The sequence below is a fragment of the Pleurodeles waltl genome, chromosome 6 (genome assembly GCF_031143425.1).
Source record: "Pleurodeles waltl isolate 20211129_DDA chromosome 6, aPleWal1.hap1.20221129, whole genome shotgun sequence".
In the NCBI taxonomy this organism is placed as follows: Eukaryota; Metazoa; Chordata; class Amphibia; order Caudata; family Salamandridae; genus Pleurodeles; species Pleurodeles waltl.
Window position 1 is genome coordinate 366,095,879 of NC_090445.1, and position 18,914 is coordinate 366,114,792.

Here is an 18,914-nt window from a genome sequence, read left to right on the forward strand (position 1 = left end):
CAGTTCCTAGGGGAGGTAAGTATTTGTTAGGTTAACCAGGTAAGTAAGACACTTACAGGGCTTAGTTCTTGGTCCAAGGTAGCCCACCGTTGGGGGTTCAGAGCAACCCCAAAGTCACCACACCAGCAGCTCAGGGCCGGTCAGGTGCAGAGTTCAAAGTGGTGCCCAAAACACATAGGCTAGAATGGAGAGAAGGGGGTGCCCCGGTTCCGGTCTGCTTGCAGGTAAGTACCCGCGTCTTCGGAGGGCAGACCAGGGGGGTTTTGTAGGGCACCGGGGGGGACACAAGTCCACACAGAAATTTCACCCTCAGCAGCGCGGGGGCAGCCGGGTGCAGTGTAGAAACAAGCGTCGGGTTCGCAATGTTAGTCTATGAGAGATCTCGGGATCTCTTCAGCGCTGCAGGCAGGCAAGGGGGGGGATTCCTCGGGGAAACCTCCACTTAGGCAAGGGAGAGGGACTCCTGGGGGTCACTTCTCCAGTGAAAGTCCGGTCCTTCAGGTCCTGGGGGCTGCGGGTGCAGGGTCTCTCCCAGGCGTCGGGACTTTAGGTTCAAAGAGTCGCGGTCAGGGGAAGCCTCGGGATTCCCTCTGCAGGCGGCGCTGTGGGGGCTCAGGGGGGACAGGTTTTGGTACTCACAGTATCAGAGTAGTCCTGGGGTCCCTCCTGAGGTGTCGGGTCGCCACCAGCCGAGTCGGGGTCGCCGGGTGCAGTGTTGCAAGTCTCACGCTTCTTGCGGGGAGCTTGCAGGGTTCTTTAAAGTTGCTGGAAACAAAGTTGCAGCTTTTCTTGGAGCAGGTCCGCTGTCCTCGGGAGTTTCTTGTCTTTTCGAAGTAGGGGCAGTCCTCAGAGGATGTCGAGGTCGCTGGTCCCTTCGGAAGGCGTCGCTGGAGCAGGATCTTTGGAAGGCAGGAGACAGGCCGGTGAGTTTCTGGAGCCAAGGCAGTAGTCGTCTTCTGGTCTTCCTCTGCAGGGGTTTTCAGCTAGGCAGTCCTTCTTCTTGTAGTTGCAGGAATCTAATTTTCTAGGGTTCAGGATAGCCCTTAAATACTAAATTTAAGGGCGTGTTTAGGTCTGGGGGGTTAGTAGCCAATGGCTACTAGCCCTGAGGGTGGGTACACCCTCTTTATGCCTCCTCCCAAGGGGAGGGGGTCACAATCCTAACCCTATTGGGGGAATCCTCCATCTGCAAGATGGAGGATTTCTAAAAGTTAGTCACTTCAGCTCAGGACACCTTAGGGGCTGTCCTGACTGGCCAGTGACTCCTCCTTGTTTTTCTCATTATTTTCTCCGGCCTTGCCGCCAAAAGTGGGGCCTGGCCGGAGGGGGCGGGCAACTCCACTAGCTGGAGTGTCCTGCTGGGTTGGCACAAAGGAGGTGAGCCTTTGAGGCTCACCGCCAGGTGTGACAACTCCTGCCTGGGGGAGGTGTTAGCATCTCCACCCAGTGCAGGCTTTGTTACTGGCCTCAGAGTGACAAAGGCACTCTCCCCATGGGGCCAGCAACATGTCTCGGTTTGTGGCAGGCTGCTAGAACTAGTCAGCCTACACAGATAGTCGGTTAAGTTTCAGGGGGCACCTCTAAGGTGCCCTCTGGGGTGTATTTTACAATAAAATGTACACTGGCATCAGTGTGCATTTATTGTGCTGAGAAGTTTGATACCAAACTTCCCAGTTTTCAGTGTAGCCATTATGGTGCTGTGGAGTTCGTGTTTGACAACTCCCAGACCATATACTCTTATGGCTACCCTGCACTTACAATGTCTAAGGTTTTGTTTAGACACTGTAGGGGTACCATGCTCATGCACTGGTACCCTCACCTATGGTATAGTGCACCCTGCCTTAGGGCGGTAAGGCCTGCTAGAGGGGTGTCTTACCTATACTGCATAGGCAGTGAGAGGCTGGCATGGCACCCTGAGGGGAGTGCCATGTCGACTTACTCGTTTTGTCCTCACTAGCACACACACGCTGGCAAGCAGTGTGTCTGTGCTGAGTGAGGGGTCTCCAGGGTGGCATAAGACATGCTGCAGCCCTTAGAGACCTTCCTTGGCATCAGGGCCCTTGGTACTAGAAGTACCAGTTACAAGGGACTTATCTGGATGCCAGGGTCTGCCAATTGTGGATACAAAAGTACAGGTTAGGGAAAGAACACTGGTGCTGGGGCCTGGTTAGCAGGCCTCAGCACACTTTCAATTGTAAACATAGCATCAGCAAAGGCAAAAAGTCAGGGGGCAACCATGCCAAGGAGGCATTTCCTTACAAAGGGTAAAAACTGGGATCCCAAAAATGTTTGGTGTCATGACTGCAAGGCTCGTGAACACCAAACTGGAGACCCTACCTGTCCCCGCAAAAAGAATGCCTCTAGTGCATTTGAGTAAATGCAGTGGTTAGTCTCCAGGTGGGATACCAGGTGGATTCTGACCATGTCACTGAAACCACTGAGGCAACTCTAGCTTCAGAGGGTGGGGGTTGTAGCTGCCCTGGCTGTCTGGCCCAGTAATCTGGAGAGATATAGACAACAACCACATATCAATGGGGGTAGGATTGAAGCTGTGAGACACTAGTGCCAGTGACACCATGGTGACTGAGTGTAAAGAAATGGCTCCCTGTTGCAGTTAACTCCCCACGTTTTCAAAGTTCTTAATGTACTTACCTGCAATACCTTTCAAACAAGATATTACATGTTAAATTTGAACCTGTGGTTCTTAAAATAAACTAAGAAAAGATATTTTTCTATAACAAAACCTATTGGCTGGATTTGTCTCCGAGTGTGTGTACCTCATTTATTGTCTATGTGTATGTACAACAAATGCTTAACACTACTCCTTGGATAAGCCTACTGCTCGACCACACTACCACAAAATAGAGCATTAGTATTATCTATTTTTACCACTATTTTACCTCTAAGGGGAACCCTTGGACTCTGTGCATGCTATTCCTTACTTTGAAATAGCACATACAGAGCCAACTTCCTACAAGTCTACATTGTTTTATTATCTGACCTTGAACTAGAGATAACAAGGCACTTGACCCAGACTGTCGCCTCAGTTGTCTCATCAATGGCATAGTCTGAGTGACTTGACTCTTTCACAAGTTCTTGGATAGATAAGGACGGATGACATCTGCATCAAACGCAGCCGTACCGATGATTAGCGAAAATCATGTCTTGGCCTGCTGAAGATTGAGTCTTGCCTTAGGGACTTTACGTCGGGAGACCTATCTGCCTACATGTTGGCTGGATTGTGCCTTCCAAGAGCAGTGACGTGACTTATTGGCTAAAAAAACACTATGACTAACTGACTATAAAGACCTGTATACGGACCCGCGTGACTGTCATGAGGTTTCCTAGGATTGACTAGGTACACCAGCGCAACTCACCGTGAAAGTGAGGAGGCCTCAAGGGTCAGAAATATGCTGCGGTAGGGTGAGCTCTCCCCATTCTCCCATCTTTCCTATAGTTGGAAGATGTTCTCTTTTCTAGCACCAGGCATCCCTTACCTGTAAGGTATGCCTGCAACTCAGTTGACCTTTTGGGTCCAGGTGCGTGTTACCAAAATATAAAATAAATTAAGGAAATTGTTCTTCAGACTTCTGCTGTCTCAGCACTATTCTTATTCATCCAACAGGAGACTCTGGTGATCGATACACCACGGGTGCGAAAACAGACACGTCACTTCAGCAACTTGAAGGATGATGACATGGTGTCATTTTCGGATCTTGAGAGTGAGGATGATGATATGCGACCACGACCCCGAAGACATGATCGGCACCATCATGGCTATGGGCGTACTGACTGCTTCCGTGTGGAAAAGCACTTGCTGGTTTATGGGTGAGTAAACTGACTTCAGCTAGATTTTTTGTTGGCCGTGCAGAATATCTTACATTTGTGTATGTTGCAAATGACTCTGCAGAATGCTTAACTTGAGGGTCTCTTGTTGACTGTAGCAGTAGAGGATGTCTTTCAGCTGTCACTCCAACCTAATGGGTGTGTTTTGTTAGAACTACATAATCTCTGATAATAGATCAGTTTTCTGGAATAGACCATTGTTGATTAGGCAGGAGAGGTTTGGTGTACTTAGCTAGGAAATGGCCAATATCACTCGGATCCAATAGTATGCATTTTTTAAGAGAGAACCTAAGTTTTTGAGATGCAATGAAATGTTTTTCTGATAGATGACAACTGCGAGAAAATGCATCTTTTTGGGCTCAGATGTTTTTTTTTTTGTTTTTTTTTTTTTGGTGGACCAATGCTGTGTTTTTGTTATACTCTGCACACTGGAACACTACTGTATGGTTCCCTAGCATATGTGCTCAGACCCCTCAAACATGGTAGATTTGTTAATTCCTAGTTGGCATATTTAACTTTAAAGTAAGGCAATATTATATTGTGTAGGAAAATACACCTAGTATGGAAATTAAATAACACATTTGCCTGTTGACAGCAGTACACTGTGCCGTCTCCTAGGCTGAAAAGGAAAACATGGTTTCAGCCCACTTGTGTTGCCAGACTAATGCTGCTTTTAAACCAACATACCCACGTCTCAAAATACCCCTTTTTGAGAAGAGAAAAACCTAATTTTAAATATTAAGTATTGCACCGCATAGACCTTGTGTAGGAATCTGGCCTGGTGTGTGGTGGGTACCTAAGGTACTTATACCAGGTCTAGGTATCCCCTCTTAGTGAAATGTAGGCAGTGTCTAGAAGCCAGGCTCTCTAGAGTTAGCTGTGGATGAGCAGCCAGGCTTATCTAGGAGACATGCAAAGCTCATGCAAAAACACTGTAGTCACACAGCACTTACACACATAAAAGAAAACACCCAGTTGTACAAAAACATAGGTACTTTATTTTTGGTCACACAATACCACAAGTATTAGAAGCCCTCCAATAGGAGGTAAGTAATACACTAGTAAACAGTAATAGGCATCGAAAAGGTAAGAAAACAATGTAAATAGTAATAACCAATAGTGATCCTAGGGGCAGCCCAAACCCATTTACAAAAAAACGGAATGCGAACACTGGACCCCTACCTAGGTAAGTGGAATGTGTAGAGCGGAGTACTAGAAAACCAGAGGTAAGTAACACAATACCCCCCAGCGACCAGGAAAGCAGGAGTAAATCACTGTAATTTCGCCAAACCACCAAAAGGGAAGGAAAAGAAGACACCCAGACAAGACTGCAAGAAATTAGCAGTGGATTCCTGGAGAGAAAGACCTGTGGACAGAGGGAACAGAGTACACAAGTGTCAGTGGAGTCCATGAGGAGTAGGAGCTACTACCCACCCAGCTGTACTTGCAGGAGTTGATAGACAGTGATGAAGATCAGGTCAGCACTGCAGCCCTGGAGCCGGAGAAGAGTTCCTGAGGAATTCAGATGTTCCACGCTGGAAGGAAGATTGCAGACTGGTGTCGGTGCAGGAATTCCACCAATAAGCCTTGTGTAAAGAAATGGCTCCCTGTTGCAGTTACCCCCCACTTTTTGCCTGATACTGATGCTGACTTGACTGAGAAGTGTGCTGGGACCCTGCTAACCAGGCCCCAGCACCAGTGTTCTTTAACCTAAAATGTACCATTGTCTCCACAATTGGCACAACCCTGGCACCCAGGTAAGTCCCTTGTAACTGGTACCCCTGGTACCAAGGGCCCTGATGCCAGGGAAGGTCTCTAAGGGCTGCAGCATGTCTTATGTCACCCTAGGGACCCCTTACTCAGCACAGACACACTGCTTGCCAGCTTGTGTGTGCTGGTGGGGAGAAAAGGACTAAGTCGACATGGCACTCCCCTCAGGGTGCCATGCCAACCTCACACTGCCTGTGGCATAGGTAAGTCACCCCTCTAGCAGGCCTTACAGCCCTAAGGCAGAAGGTGCACTATACCACAGGTGAGGGCATAGGTGCATGAGCACTATGCCCCTACAGTGTCTAAGCAAAACCTTAGACATTGTAAGTGCAGGGTAGCCATAAGAATATATGGTCTAGGAGTCTGTCAAAAACGAACTCCACTGCTCCATAATGGCTACACTGAATACTGGGAAGTTTGGTATCAAACTTCTCAGACTAATAAACCCACACTGATGCCAGTGTTGGATTTATTAAAAAATGCACACAGAGTGCATCTTAGAGATGCCCCCTGTATTTTACCCAATTGTTCAGTGCAGGACTGACTGGTCTGTGCCAGCTTGCTGCTGAGAGACGAGTTTCTGACCCCATGTGGTGAGGGCCTTTGTGCTCTCTGGGGACAGAAACAAAAGCCTGCTCTGGGTGGAGATGCTTCACACCTCCCCCCTGCAGGAACTGTAACACCTAGCAGTGCGCTTCAAAGGCTCACGCTTCGTGTTACAAAGCCTCAGGGCATTCCAGCTAGTGGAGATGCCCGCCCCCTGGACACAGCCCCCACTTTTGGCGGCAAGTCCAGGAGAGATAATGAGAAAAACAAGGAGGAGTCACTGACCAGTCAGGACAGCCCTTAAGGCAACCTAAGCTGAAGTGACTCTGACTTTTAGGAATCCTCCATAGGGATAGGAATGTGACCCCTTCCCCTTGGGAGGAGGCACAAAGAGGGTGTACCCACCCTCAGGGCTAGTAGCCATTGGCTACTGCACTCCCTGACCTAAACACACCCCTAAATTCTGTAGTTAGGGGCTCCTCAGAACCTAGGAAATCAGATTCCTGCAACTTACGAAGAATAGGACTGATGAGCTGAAAAACCCCTGCAGAAGAAGACACCAACTGCTTTGGCCCCAGTCCTACCGGCCTGTCTCCTGCCTTCAAAAGAAAACTGCTCCAGCGACGCTTTCCCCAGGACCAGCGACCTCTGAATCCTCAGAGGACTGCCCTGCTTCCAAAAGACCAAGAAACTCCTGAGGACAGCGGCCCTGTTCCACAAAGACTGCAACTTTGTTTCAGAGGAGCAGATTTATAGACCCCTGCAATCCCCGCAAGAAGCGTGAGACTTGCAACACTGCACCCGGTGACCCCGACTCGACTGGTGAAGAAACAACGCTACAGGGAGGACCCTCCGACGACTCCAAGACCGTGAGTAACCAAAGTTGTCCCCCCTGAGCCCCCACAGCGACGCCTGCAGAGGGAATCCCGAGGCTACCCCTGAACGCGACTACCTGACTCTGAAATCCCGACGCCTGGAAAAGACCCTGCATCATCAGCCCCCAGGACCTGAAGGATTGGAACTCCAGTGCAGGAGTGACCCCCAGGAGGCCCTCTCCCTTGCCCAGGTGCTGGCTACCCCGAGGAGCCCCCCCTTGCCTGCCTGCATCGCGAAAGAGACCCCTTGGTCTCTCATTGAAACCTATTGAAAACCCGACGCGTGTTTGCACACTGCACCCGGCCGCCCCCGCGCTGCTGAGGGTGTACTTTTTGTGCTGACTTGTGTCCCCCCCCCCCCGTGCCCTACAAAACCCCCCTGGTCTGCCCTGCGAAGACGCGGGTACTTACCTGCTGGCAGACTGGAACCGGGGCACCCCCTTCTCCATTGGAGCCTATGTGTTTTGGGCACCTCTTTGACCTCTGCACCTGACCGGCCCTGAGCTGCTGGTGTGGTGACTTTGGGGTTGGTCTGAACCCCCAACGGTGGGCTATCTTGGACCCCAATTTGAACCCCGTAGGTGGTTTACTTACCTGCAAGAACTAACAATAACTTACCTCCCCCAGGAACTGTTGAAAATTGCACTGTGTCCACTTTTAAAATAGCTATATGTGTTTTATGTAAAAAGTATATATGCTATTGTGATTACTCAAAGTTCCTAAAGTACTTACCTGCAATACCTTTCAAATGAGATATTACATGTAGAATTTGAACCTGTGGTTCTTAAAATAAACTAAGAAAAGATATTTTTCTGTAACAAAACCTATTGGCTGGATTTGTGTGTGTTCCTCATTTATTGCCTGTGTGTATGTACAACAAATGCTTAACACTACTCCTTTGATAAGCCTAGTGCTCGACCACACTACCACAAAATAGAGCATTAGTATTGTCTCTTTTTGCCACTATCTTACCTCTAAGGGGAACCCTTGGACTCTGTGCATACTATTCTTTACTTTGAAGTAGTGCATACAGAGCCAACTTCCTACACCTTGTTAAAGGCAAATAACGCAGCTGGCGGAAAGTGGAGCTGCTGGGGACCAACAAGGCCCGGGTGGACTCGACCCAGGAAGGGAGAGTCAGAGGAGACCCTCAGTGACACGGAGAGCCCACAGGAGCAGAGGCAGCACCCACAGGAGTCCCACTGGACGGGGACACAGAAATTGCAGAAGGAGCCCTCGTAGCACACAGAAGAAGGGTCTGATGCCACAGGAGAACCACGCAGAAGGCTGCACCTCACGGGAAGGAGTGCTGAGGGCTAAAGCTGCTTGTAGCCAGAAGTTCCCTTGGAGGAGATGCAAACAAGCCTTGGCAGCTGCAAGAGACGTGGTGCACGGGGGTACTGTCTTGTGGGAAGGCAAGGGCTTACTGTCACCAAAGTTGGACAGCTGGCAGAGAGGACCAAGAGAACTACTCTGGACCACCACCTGTCATGCAGGATCCACGCAGCTCAGGATGACAGGAGATTGTTGCAGTAGGTGCCTGCGGATGCAGGGGAGTGACTCCTTCACTGCAAGGGAGATTCCTTCTTCCTTCTCGTATAGACTGAAGACTTGCCACCCTCAGAGGATGCACAGCTAGGGAAGTGTTGCAGAAGCGGGACGGAGCCGTGGAAACGATGTTGCAAGAAGAGTCTTCTTCGTGGATGCAGATTGTTGGTTCCTGGAGGTTCCAGTCGCGGTTCCAGTGGCTAGAAGTCAAAGTAAGGTTGCAGAGGAGTCCTGCTGGAATCTTGCAAGCTGAATCTGAAGACCCACGCAAGAGAGACGCTAAGTAGTCCTGAAAGGGGTATTCGTTACCTAGTTGGGTAAACACCTATCAGGAGGTGACTCTGATGTCACCTGCCTGACTGGCCACTCAAATGCTTCTAGAGGTTGCTGCCGACCTTGGATTCAAGATGGCAGAACCCAGGGACCCTCTGGAGGAGCTCTGGGCACCACCCCTCAGGTGGTGATGGTCAGAGGAGTGATCACTCCCCTTTCCATTGTCTGACTGACTGGAAGACTGGTGGTAGCAATGTTTTTGGCAGAGCGGTGTCTTCACTGAACTTGCAGATTGTTGGTTCCTGTTGCAGTCTGAGTGGCCAGAAGATTAAGTAAACAATGCTAAGGTGTCCTGGTAGACTCTTGCACATCGAATCTGAGGACCCACCCAATAGGCTGACCCTAAATAGCCCAGGAAGGAGGATTGGTCACCTACTAGGGTGACCACCTATCAGGAGGGGACTGAGACGTAACCTGCCTGACCTGGCCATTCAGATGCTCCCAGGGTCCTTTGCACATATTGGATTAAAGACGGCTGAATCAAGTGGCCACCTGGAGGGGCTCTGGGCACCACTCCTGGGGTGGTGATGGACAGGGGAGTAGTCACTCACCTTTCCTTTGTCTATTTTGGGCCAGAGCAGGGACCGGGGCTTCCTGGACTAGTGCAAACTGGTTTATGCAAGGATAGTGCCCTTCAAAGCATACAGGTGGCTTTGGGAGGCTACCCCCCAGAACCATGTCACACTGGATGTGTTTCTTCCTTCTCCCATAGGAAATTATTTTTTCTGCCTTCCCCTGCTTGAGCAGGTCAAGCAGCAGGAGGGCAGAAACAGTCTGGTGGGTGGCAGCAGCACGGGGTGCTTGCAAAACCACGGAAGACTGCTAGAAGCAATACTGGGGATCTTCTAAGGAGTCCCCAGAGTGCATGTAATCATACTTCCAATACTGGCAACAGTTATGATATTATTCCAACATGTTTGATACCAAACATGCCTAGGTTCGGAGTTACCATTATGTAGCTGGACATAGGTACTGACCTATGTCCAGTATATGTGTAAAATGGCATCCCTGCACTCACAAAGTCCAGGAAAATGGATCTGGAGTTTGTGGGGGCATCTCTGCTAGCGCAGAGGTGCCCTCACACCCAGGTACCTGCACCCTGCCCTCTGGGCTGAGAGGGCCTGCTATAGGGGTGACTTAGTGACCTGGCGCAGTGACCTATGGTGAAAAATAGTGCATGCACCCTTTTACACGGGGCACAGTGGCAGGCCTGCAGAACACTTGGCATGGACTCCCCGTAGGTGGCATAATACGTGCTGCAGCCCATGGGGATCCCCTGGTACCCCAATGCCCTGGGTACCCATGTACCATATACTAGGGACTTGGGGAGGAGAGAGAGAGCAACCAGTATGCCAACGTAAAAGGTACAGTTAACAGGTTTTAAGGGAGAGAGCATAACAACTGCGGTCCTGGTTATCCATATCCCAGTGGACGCAGTCAAACACAATAACAGGCAGAAAATGTGGGTAACCATGCCAAGAAAGAGTACTCTCCTACACCTTGCATCACACAAGGTTGGGTGCCTAGCATTTAAAAGTGGAACATGTGGAGAACTCAAATGTTGCCTTGTTACTACAGTGACTACACCCAAGACATTTTCACTGTATAGGTACTGCGGCCTTTTCTATGAAAAAAGCAAAACTACAATTAAAGTGCTATTTTTACAATTTTTTCCTAATAAAAGCTAGTCTATTCAGCCACTATTTTTTAAAACTTATTAAACATCCAAACTAATGATGAAGTTAAATTTTTGCTACATTTACATGAAAATTCACAGTTCTATATTTCCTGCCTGAAGTCTTAGCTGGCTGGTTGCTCTTAACATGCCTGTAGCTGCCTTCAACAAAAGTGATTAACTCCCTGAGGTTTGAAACTGTTCTCCGAGCAGAGATATTGGCTTGGTCCTGTTGACGGGATGGCCTGGATTTGAGATATGTTTATCATATCAAGTAGGGCCATCTGGGGTGTACCAGGGTGATGCCTGCCCATTCTGGAAAATAGACCAATTGATCCCAGGATATGGCACAGGTTTTCTGACTCCATTCACAGTAGTATGCAACTTTTCTGTAGAGCCAGTTTGATGTGGGATCAGCTTGTTATCGTGGGCACCTCCTGGATGGCCCCCAGTGTCCTCCAGGTCTGGAAAGGTTCTGCTGTGTCAGAGTTCACTGGCAATGTTACACTGTGGGATAGTTTGATGTGAGGTAAACAGGATGTGGTGAAAAAAAGGGGAAGGAATCACTTGGAATTATTTATTATTATTATTATTATTATTATTATTATTATTATTTTTTTTGTTTTTTACTCTTTGGTCAGGGAGTGCCCAGAAGTTACTCTCTACCAGTTGACTAGTGCACTGTACAAAGTGGCACCTCACCCTCTGTTCCTCATAACACATGATTAGAAAAAGGCATAGTGACCTCTTTTAAAACAAAAACCCATCTGAGCTCCTAAAGTACTGTCCAGTTTTCCGCCTATTTCCCTTCTTTCACTGCTCAATAAAAGTATTGAGAAGGCAGTGAGCATTCATCTCTTCATTTCTTGGCGGAACACAAGTTGCTTGCTGAAACCTTTTAGATTAAAACCATCCCACAGCACTGAATGAACATGGGTTACGTTCATAAATTACCTCAGAAATATCGTGGACCAGGGAGGTTCTGTACTCCTGGTCCCTTTGGATCTCTGTTGCACTTGATACAATGTCCAATCCCATACTTCTTAAACAACTTAAGAACTTAACCATTGAGGGTGGGGGGGGGGAGCTTTAAATTATCTAAATTCTTAATCCAACAGAACGCCTCTCCCCTTTTGTCTCAGAAGAATTTTCTATCTGTTGTGGGGTACCTCAGCGGTCTGCTTTTTTCCCCACATTGTTCAACATCTTCATATCCATCTGGCCAAGCTGGTTCATTCTTTTGGGCTCAATATCTTGTATGCTGATGATGCCCAGATAATTGTGTCCATCACCAAAGAGGGTTTCCCCTATGCAAGCCATTTTCTGCCAATGAATGGAAAACTTGGCTAACTGAATGCTGACGAGCTGCTTTAAGCTTTACAGAGGGGGAAACAAAAACAGATTTTTCTGCTCGGTACAGCCACTCCCTTTTCGACACTCAACTGCTGGCCCAAGAGCCTTTGAGCTCCTTCAGAAACTGTTAAGCTACGAACATATGGGTATCCTTCCTGATGACTCTCTCCTTCATCAGACAGATTCCCAAAGTTGCATCCACCAGCTTTATGCTGCTGCATATTGTAGGAAAGTGCCTTTTTTGACATGGTCACCCCCACTTTTACCTGGTAAATGATGCAATTTTGACTGAAAAAGCCCTGGGTTCCTGCTAGCCGGGTTTTCAGTGCCAAATCTGTTTCCATAAAACACTACAATTGCATTATTTTACATATGAGGGCATATATGCAAGAGTAGATATGCTCCTGCTATGTCTTTGTCGATTCTCAGACATAGTAAGTGAAGAAGGAAGCCACTTTAAGTACAACTAGAACATGTAGAACTAGACACTCTGGGACATGGTTATGCCCACTTCGCACAGGTAGTGGTCAGAGGGGAGTGTAGGGACCCCAGGGTTAAGTATCCCATTGGCTACTACCCTGCACTCCCCAAAACACCCCTAAATTCAGTACTTAGGGGAGTCCCTGGCACCAGGAAATCAGATTCCTCCTGATCTAGGAAGAAGAAAGACACTTAACGGCTGCAAAAGCAAAGACTAAGGAAGAAGCACCTGACTTGGACCCACTGGGTTGTTACCATTCCTTTGTGTTGGGTCAGACCACTGGCCTTCGAAGTGTAAGTGATAGCCCCTCCACCCATCCTGCCCAAGGAACCCCATTCAGTATGCAGATTAATGCAGATGTGACTTGAGTGTCCTGTGTTTATGGCTGTCTGAGTGGAATGCACAAGGGGAGCTGTCAACCAGCATAGCCCAGACATGAATTGGAGAGAGGCTGTAAAGCAGAGAAGGCAGTATGTGCAGAGAAATGCCCATTTTCTAAAAGTGGCATTTCTAAAATAGTAATACTATACTACACCAGTAAGTAGCATTTTCCATTACCATTCTGGCTGTACTAAACTTGACGGGGCTACTCCTTTCAATTCTGAATCTACCACTTAAAAGTATATAAGGACAGTTCTAATGCTGGCCTATGAGAAGAGCAGGCCTCAATAGTGAGAAACAAATTTGTGAGTTTTTTTCACTACCAGGACATGTAAAACACATATGTAATTTACTGCCTTTTACTTGTATAGTACCCTGCCCTATGGGTTACCTATGGCATACTGTAGGAAGTTGGCTCTGTATGTGCTATTTCAAAGTAAGGAATAGCATGCACAGAGTCCAAGGGTTCCCCTTAGAGGTAAAATAGTGGTAAAAAGAGATAATACTAATGCTCTATTTTGTGGTAGTGTGGTCGAGCAGTAGGCTTATCCAAGGAGTAGTGTTAAGCATTTGTTGTACATACACATAGACAATAAATGAGGTACACACACTGAGACAAATCCAGCCAATAGGTTTTGTTATAGAAAAATATATTTTCTTAGTTTATTTTAAGAACCACAGGTTCAAATTTTACATGTAATAGCTCATTTGAAAGGTATTGCAGGTAAGTACTCTAGGAACTTTGAATCATTACTTTAGCATGTATACTTTTTACATAAAACACAATAAGCTGTTTTAAAAGTGGACACTTAGTGCAATTTTCACAGTTCCTGGGGGAGGTAAGTTATTGTTAGTTTCAACAGGTAAGTAAGTCACTTACAGGTTTTAGTTTTTGGTCCAAGGTAGCCCACCGTTGGGGGTTCAGAGCAACCCCAAAGTTATCACACCAGCAGCTCAGGGCCGGTCAGGTGCAAAGGTCAAAGAGGTGCCCAAAACGCATAGGCTATAATGGAGAGGAGGGGGTGCCCCGGTTCCAGTCTGCCAGCAGGTAAGTACCCGCGTCTTCGGAGGGCAGACCAGGGGGGTTTTGTAGGGCACCGGGGGGGACACAAAGTAGCACAGAAAGTACACCCTCAGCAGCGCGGGGGCGGCCGGGTGCAGTGTGCAAACACGCGTCGGGTTTCCTTCAGTTTTCAATGGGAGACCAAGGGGTCTCTTCAGCGATGCAGGCAAGGGGGGGGGGGGGCTCCTCTGGGTAGCCACCACCTGGGCAAGGGAGAGGGCCTCCTGCACAGAAGTTCCGTTTCTTTAGGGGCTGGGGGCTGCGGTGCAGGGTCTTTTCCAGCCGTCGGGAAATGGAGTTCAGACAGTCGCAGTCAGGGGGAGCCTGGGTATTCCCTCTGCAGGCGTCGCTGTGGGGGCTCAGGGGGGACAACTTTGGTTACTCACAGTCGTAGAGTCGCCGGAGGGTCCTCCCTGAGTTGGTTGTTCTTCACCAGTCGAGTCGGGGTCGCTGGGTGCAGTGTTGCAAGTCTCACGCTTCTTGCGGGGAGTTGCAGGGGTCTTTAAATCTGCTCCTTGTAACAAAGTTGCAGTTCTTTTGGAGCAGTGCCGCTGTCCTCTGGAGTTTCTTGTCTTTTTCGAAGCAGGGCAGTCCTCAGAGGATTCAGAGGTCGCTGGTCCCTTGGAAAGCGTAGCTGGAGCAGGTTTCTTTGGAAGGCAGGAGACAGGCCAGTAAGTCTGGGGCCAAGGCAGTTGGTGTCTTCTGTTCTTCCTCTGCAGGGGTTTGTCAGCTCAGCAGTCCTTCTTCTTGTAGTTGCAGGAATCTAAATTCTTAGGTTCATGGGAGCCCTTAAATACTAAATTTAAGGGCGTGTTTAGGTCTGGGGGGTTAGTAGCCAATGGCTACTAGCCCTGAGGGTGGGTACACCCTCTTTGTGCCTCCTCCCAAGGGGAGGGGGTCACATTCCTATCCCTTTGGGGGAATCCTCCTTCTACAAGATGGAGGATTTCTAAAAGTCAGAGTCACCTCCGCTCAGGACACCTTAGGGGCTGTCCTGACTGGCCAGTGACTCCTCCTTGTTGTTCTCATTATTTCTCCTGGACTTGCCGCCAAAAGTGGGGGCTGTGTCCAGGGGGCGGGCATCTCCACTAGCTGGAGTGCCCTGGGGCTTTGTAACACGAAGCTTGAGCCTTTGAAGCTTACTGCTAGGTGTTACAGTTCCTGCAGGGGGGAGGTGTGAAGCACCTCCACCCAGAGCAGGCTTTGTTTCTGTCCTCAGAGAGCACAAAGGCTCTCACCGCATCAGGTCAGACACTCGTCTCTCAGCAGCAGGCTGGCACAGACCAGTCAGTCCTGCACTGAACAATTGGGTAAAATACAGGGGGTATCTCTAAGATGCCCTCTCTGTGCATTTTTTAATAAATCCAACACTGGCATCAGTGTGGGTTTATTATTCTGAGAAGTTTGATACCAAACTTCCCAGTATTCAGTGTAGCCATTATGGAGCTGTGGAGTTCGTTTTTGACAGACTCCCAGACCATATTCTCTTATGGCTACCCTGCACTTACAATGTCTAAGGTTTTGCTTAGACACTGTAAAGAAATGGCTCCCTGTTGCAGTTACCCCCCACTTTTTGCCTGATACTGATGCTGACTTGACTGAGAAGAGTGCTGGGACCCTGCTAACCAGGCCCCAGCACCAGTGTTCCTTCACCTAAAATGTACCATTGTATCCACAATTGGCACACCCTGGCATTCAGATAAGTCCCTTGTAACTGGTACTTCTAGTACCAAGGGCCCTGATGCCAAGGAAGGTCTCTAAGGGCTGCAGCATGTCTTATGCCACCCTAGAGACCCCTCACTCAGCACAGACACACTGCTTACAAGCCTGTGTGTGCTAGTGAGAACAAAATGAGTAAGTCGACATGGCTCTCCCCTCAGGGTGCCATGCCAGCCTCTCACTGCCTATGCAGTATAGGTAAGACACCCCTCTAGCAGGCCTTACAGCCCTAAGGCAGGGTGCACTATACCATAGGTGAGGGTACCAGTGCATGAGCATGGTACCCCTACAGTGTCTAAACAAAACCTTAGACATTGTAAGTGCAGGGTAGCCATAAGAGTATATGGTCTGGGAGCCTGTCAAACACGAACTCCACAGCACCATAATGGCTACACTGAAAACTGGGAAGTTTGGTATCAAACTTCTCAGCACAATAAATGCACACTGATGCCAGTGTACATTTTATTGTAAAATACACCACAGAGGGCACCTTAGAGGTGCCCCCTGAAACTTAACCGACTGTCTGTGTAGGCTGACTAGTTCCAGCAGCCTGCCACACCAGAGACATGTTGCTGGCCCCATGGGGAGAGTGCCTTTGTCACTCTGAGGCCAGTAACAAAGCCTGCACTGGGTGGAGATGCTAACACCTCCCCCAGGCAGGAGCTGTAACACCTGGCGGTGAGCCTCAAAGGCTCACCCCTTTGTCACAGCCCAGCAGGGCACTCCAGCTTAGTGGAGTTGCCCGCCCCCTCCGGCCACGGCCCCCACTTTTGGCGGCAAGGCTGGAGGGAACAAAGAAAGCAACAAGGAGGAGTCACTGACCAGTCAGGACAGCCCCTAAGGTGTCCTGAGCTGAGGTGACTCTAACTTTTAGAAATCCTCCATCTTGCAGATGGAGGATTCCTCCAATAGCGTTAGGATTGTGACCCCCTCCCCTTGGGAGGAGGCACAAAGAGGGTGTACCCACCCTCAGGGCTAGTAGCCATTGGCTACTAACCCCCCAGACCTAAACACGCCCTTAAATTTAGTATTTAAGGGCTACCCTGAACCCTAGAAAATTAGATTCCTGCAACTACAAGAAGAAGGACTGCCTAGCTGAAAAACCCCTGCAGAGGAAGACCAGAAGACGACAACTGCCTTGGCTCCAGAAACTCACCGGCCTGTCTCCTGCCTTCCAAAGATCCTGCTCCAGCGACGCCTTCCAAAGGGACCAGCGACCTCGACATCCTCTGAGGACTGCCCCTGCTTCGAAAAGACAAGAAACTCCCGAGGACAGCGGACCTGCTCCAAGAAAAGCTGCAACTTTGTTTCCAGCAGCTTTAAAGAACCCTGCAAGCTCCCCGCAAGAAGCGTGAGACTCGCAACACTGCACCCGGCGACCCCGACTCGGCTGGTGGAGATCCGACACCTCAGGAGGGACCCCAGGACTACTCTGATACTGTGAGTACCAAAACCTGTCCCCCCTGAGCCCCCACAGCGCCGCCTGCAGAGGGAATCCCGAGGCTTCCCCTGACCGCGACTCCTTGAACCTAAAGTCCCGACGCCTGGGAGAGACCCTGCACCCGCAGCCCCCAGGACCTGAAGGACCGGACTTTCACTGGAGAAGTGACCCCCAGGAGTCCCTCTCCCTTGCCCAAGTGGAGGTTTCCCCGAGGAATCCCCCCCTTGCCTGCCTGCAGCGCTGAAGAGATCCCGAGATCTCTCATAGACTAACATTGCGAACCCGACGCCTGTTCCTACACTGCACCCGGCCGCCCCCGCGCTGCTGAGGGTGAAATTTCTGTGTGGACTTGTGTCCCCCCCGGTGCCCTACAAAACCCCCCTGGTCTGCCCTCCGAAGACGCGGGTACTTACCTGCAAGCAGACCGGAACCGGGGCACCCCCTTCTCTCCATTCTAGCCTATGCGTTTTGGGCACCACTTTGAACTCTGCACCTGACCGGCCCTGAGCTGCTGGTGTGGTGACTTTGGGGTTGCTCTGAACCCCCAACGGTGGGCTACCTTGGACCAAGAACTGAACCCTGTAAGTGTCTTACTTACCTGGTAAAACTAACCAAAACTTACCTCCCCTAGGAACTGTGAAAATTGCACTTAGTGTCCACTTTTAAAACAGCTATTTGTCAATAACTTGAAAAGTATACATGCAATTTTTATGATTTGAAGTTCCTAAAGTACTTACCTGCAATACCTTTCGAATGAGATATTACATGTAGAATTTGAACCTGTGGTTCTTAAAATAAACTAAGAAAAGATATTTTTCTATATAAAAACCTATTGGCTGGATTTGTCTCTGAGTGTGTGTACTTCATTTATTGTCTATGTGTATGTACAACAAATGCTTAACACTACTCCTTGGATAAGCCTACTGCTCGACCACACTACCACAAAATAGAGCATTAGTATTATCTATTTTTACCACTATTTTACCTCTAAGGGGAACCCTTGGACTCTGTGCATGCTATTCCTTGCTTTGAAATAGCACATACAGAGCCAACTTCCTACACTGATCACACGACAAATTCCAAAATTGTCATTAGAAATTCATTTTTGCAATTTGAAATTTTTCTAAATTCTTAAAAGTCCTGCTAGGGCCTTGTGTGTTAAGTCCCTGTTTAGCATTGTCTTTTAGAGTTTAAAAGTTTGTTAAAGGTTTGAAATTAGATTCTAGAAACAGTTTTAGATTCTTTAAAAAGTCTTCCAACTTTTAGCAAAATAATGTCTGATACAGAGATGAATGTGGTGGAACTCGACACCACACCTTACCTCCATCTTAAGATGAGGGAGCTAAGGTCTCTCTGTAATATAAAGAAAATAACCATTGGCTCCAGACCTACCAAAATTCAGCTCCAGGAGCTGTTGGCAGAGTTTGAAAAAGCCAACCCCTCTGAGGATGACTTCACAGAGGAAGAAATTAGTGACTTGGAGGGCAATTCCCCCCTTCCAGTCCTAAATAGGGAGACCAGGGCCTCTCAAGCCCTGTCTCCAAAAATGATAGTCAGAAATGTTGCTTCCCTCACAGGAGGGTCCAGCATTTCTGAAATCACTGAGGATGCTCTCAGTGAGGATGACCCCCTGTTAGCCAGGATGGTCAAAAGATTGGCTTTGGAAAAGCAGCTCCTAGCCATAGAAAGGGAAAGAAAAGAGATGGGCCTAGGTCCCATCAATGGTGGCAGCAACTTAAATAGGGTCAGAGATTCTCCTGACATCCTAAAAATCCCCAAAGGGATTGTAACAAAATATGAAGATGGTGATGACATCACCAAATGGTTCACAGCTTTTGAGAGGGCTTGTGTAACCAGAAAAGTGAACAGATCTCACTGGGGTG

General features: G+C 48.7%; 1 protein-coding gene across 6 annotated transcripts in view; it reads left to right on the forward strand.

The window, feature by feature from the left end:
- Positions 1-18,914, forward strand: part of CHD8 (chromodomain helicase DNA binding protein 8) — a 1,013,809-nt gene that overhangs the window by 391,091 nt on the left and 603,804 nt on the right. For all 6 annotated transcript variants that reach the window (XM_069238270.1, XM_069238269.1, XM_069238274.1 and 3 more), the window contains exon 21: positions 3,626-3,828. In XM_069238270.1, the coding sequence (XP_069094371.1) occupies positions 3,626-3,828 (203 nt within the window). The remainder of the gene's footprint in view (positions 1-3,625; positions 3,829-18,914) is intronic.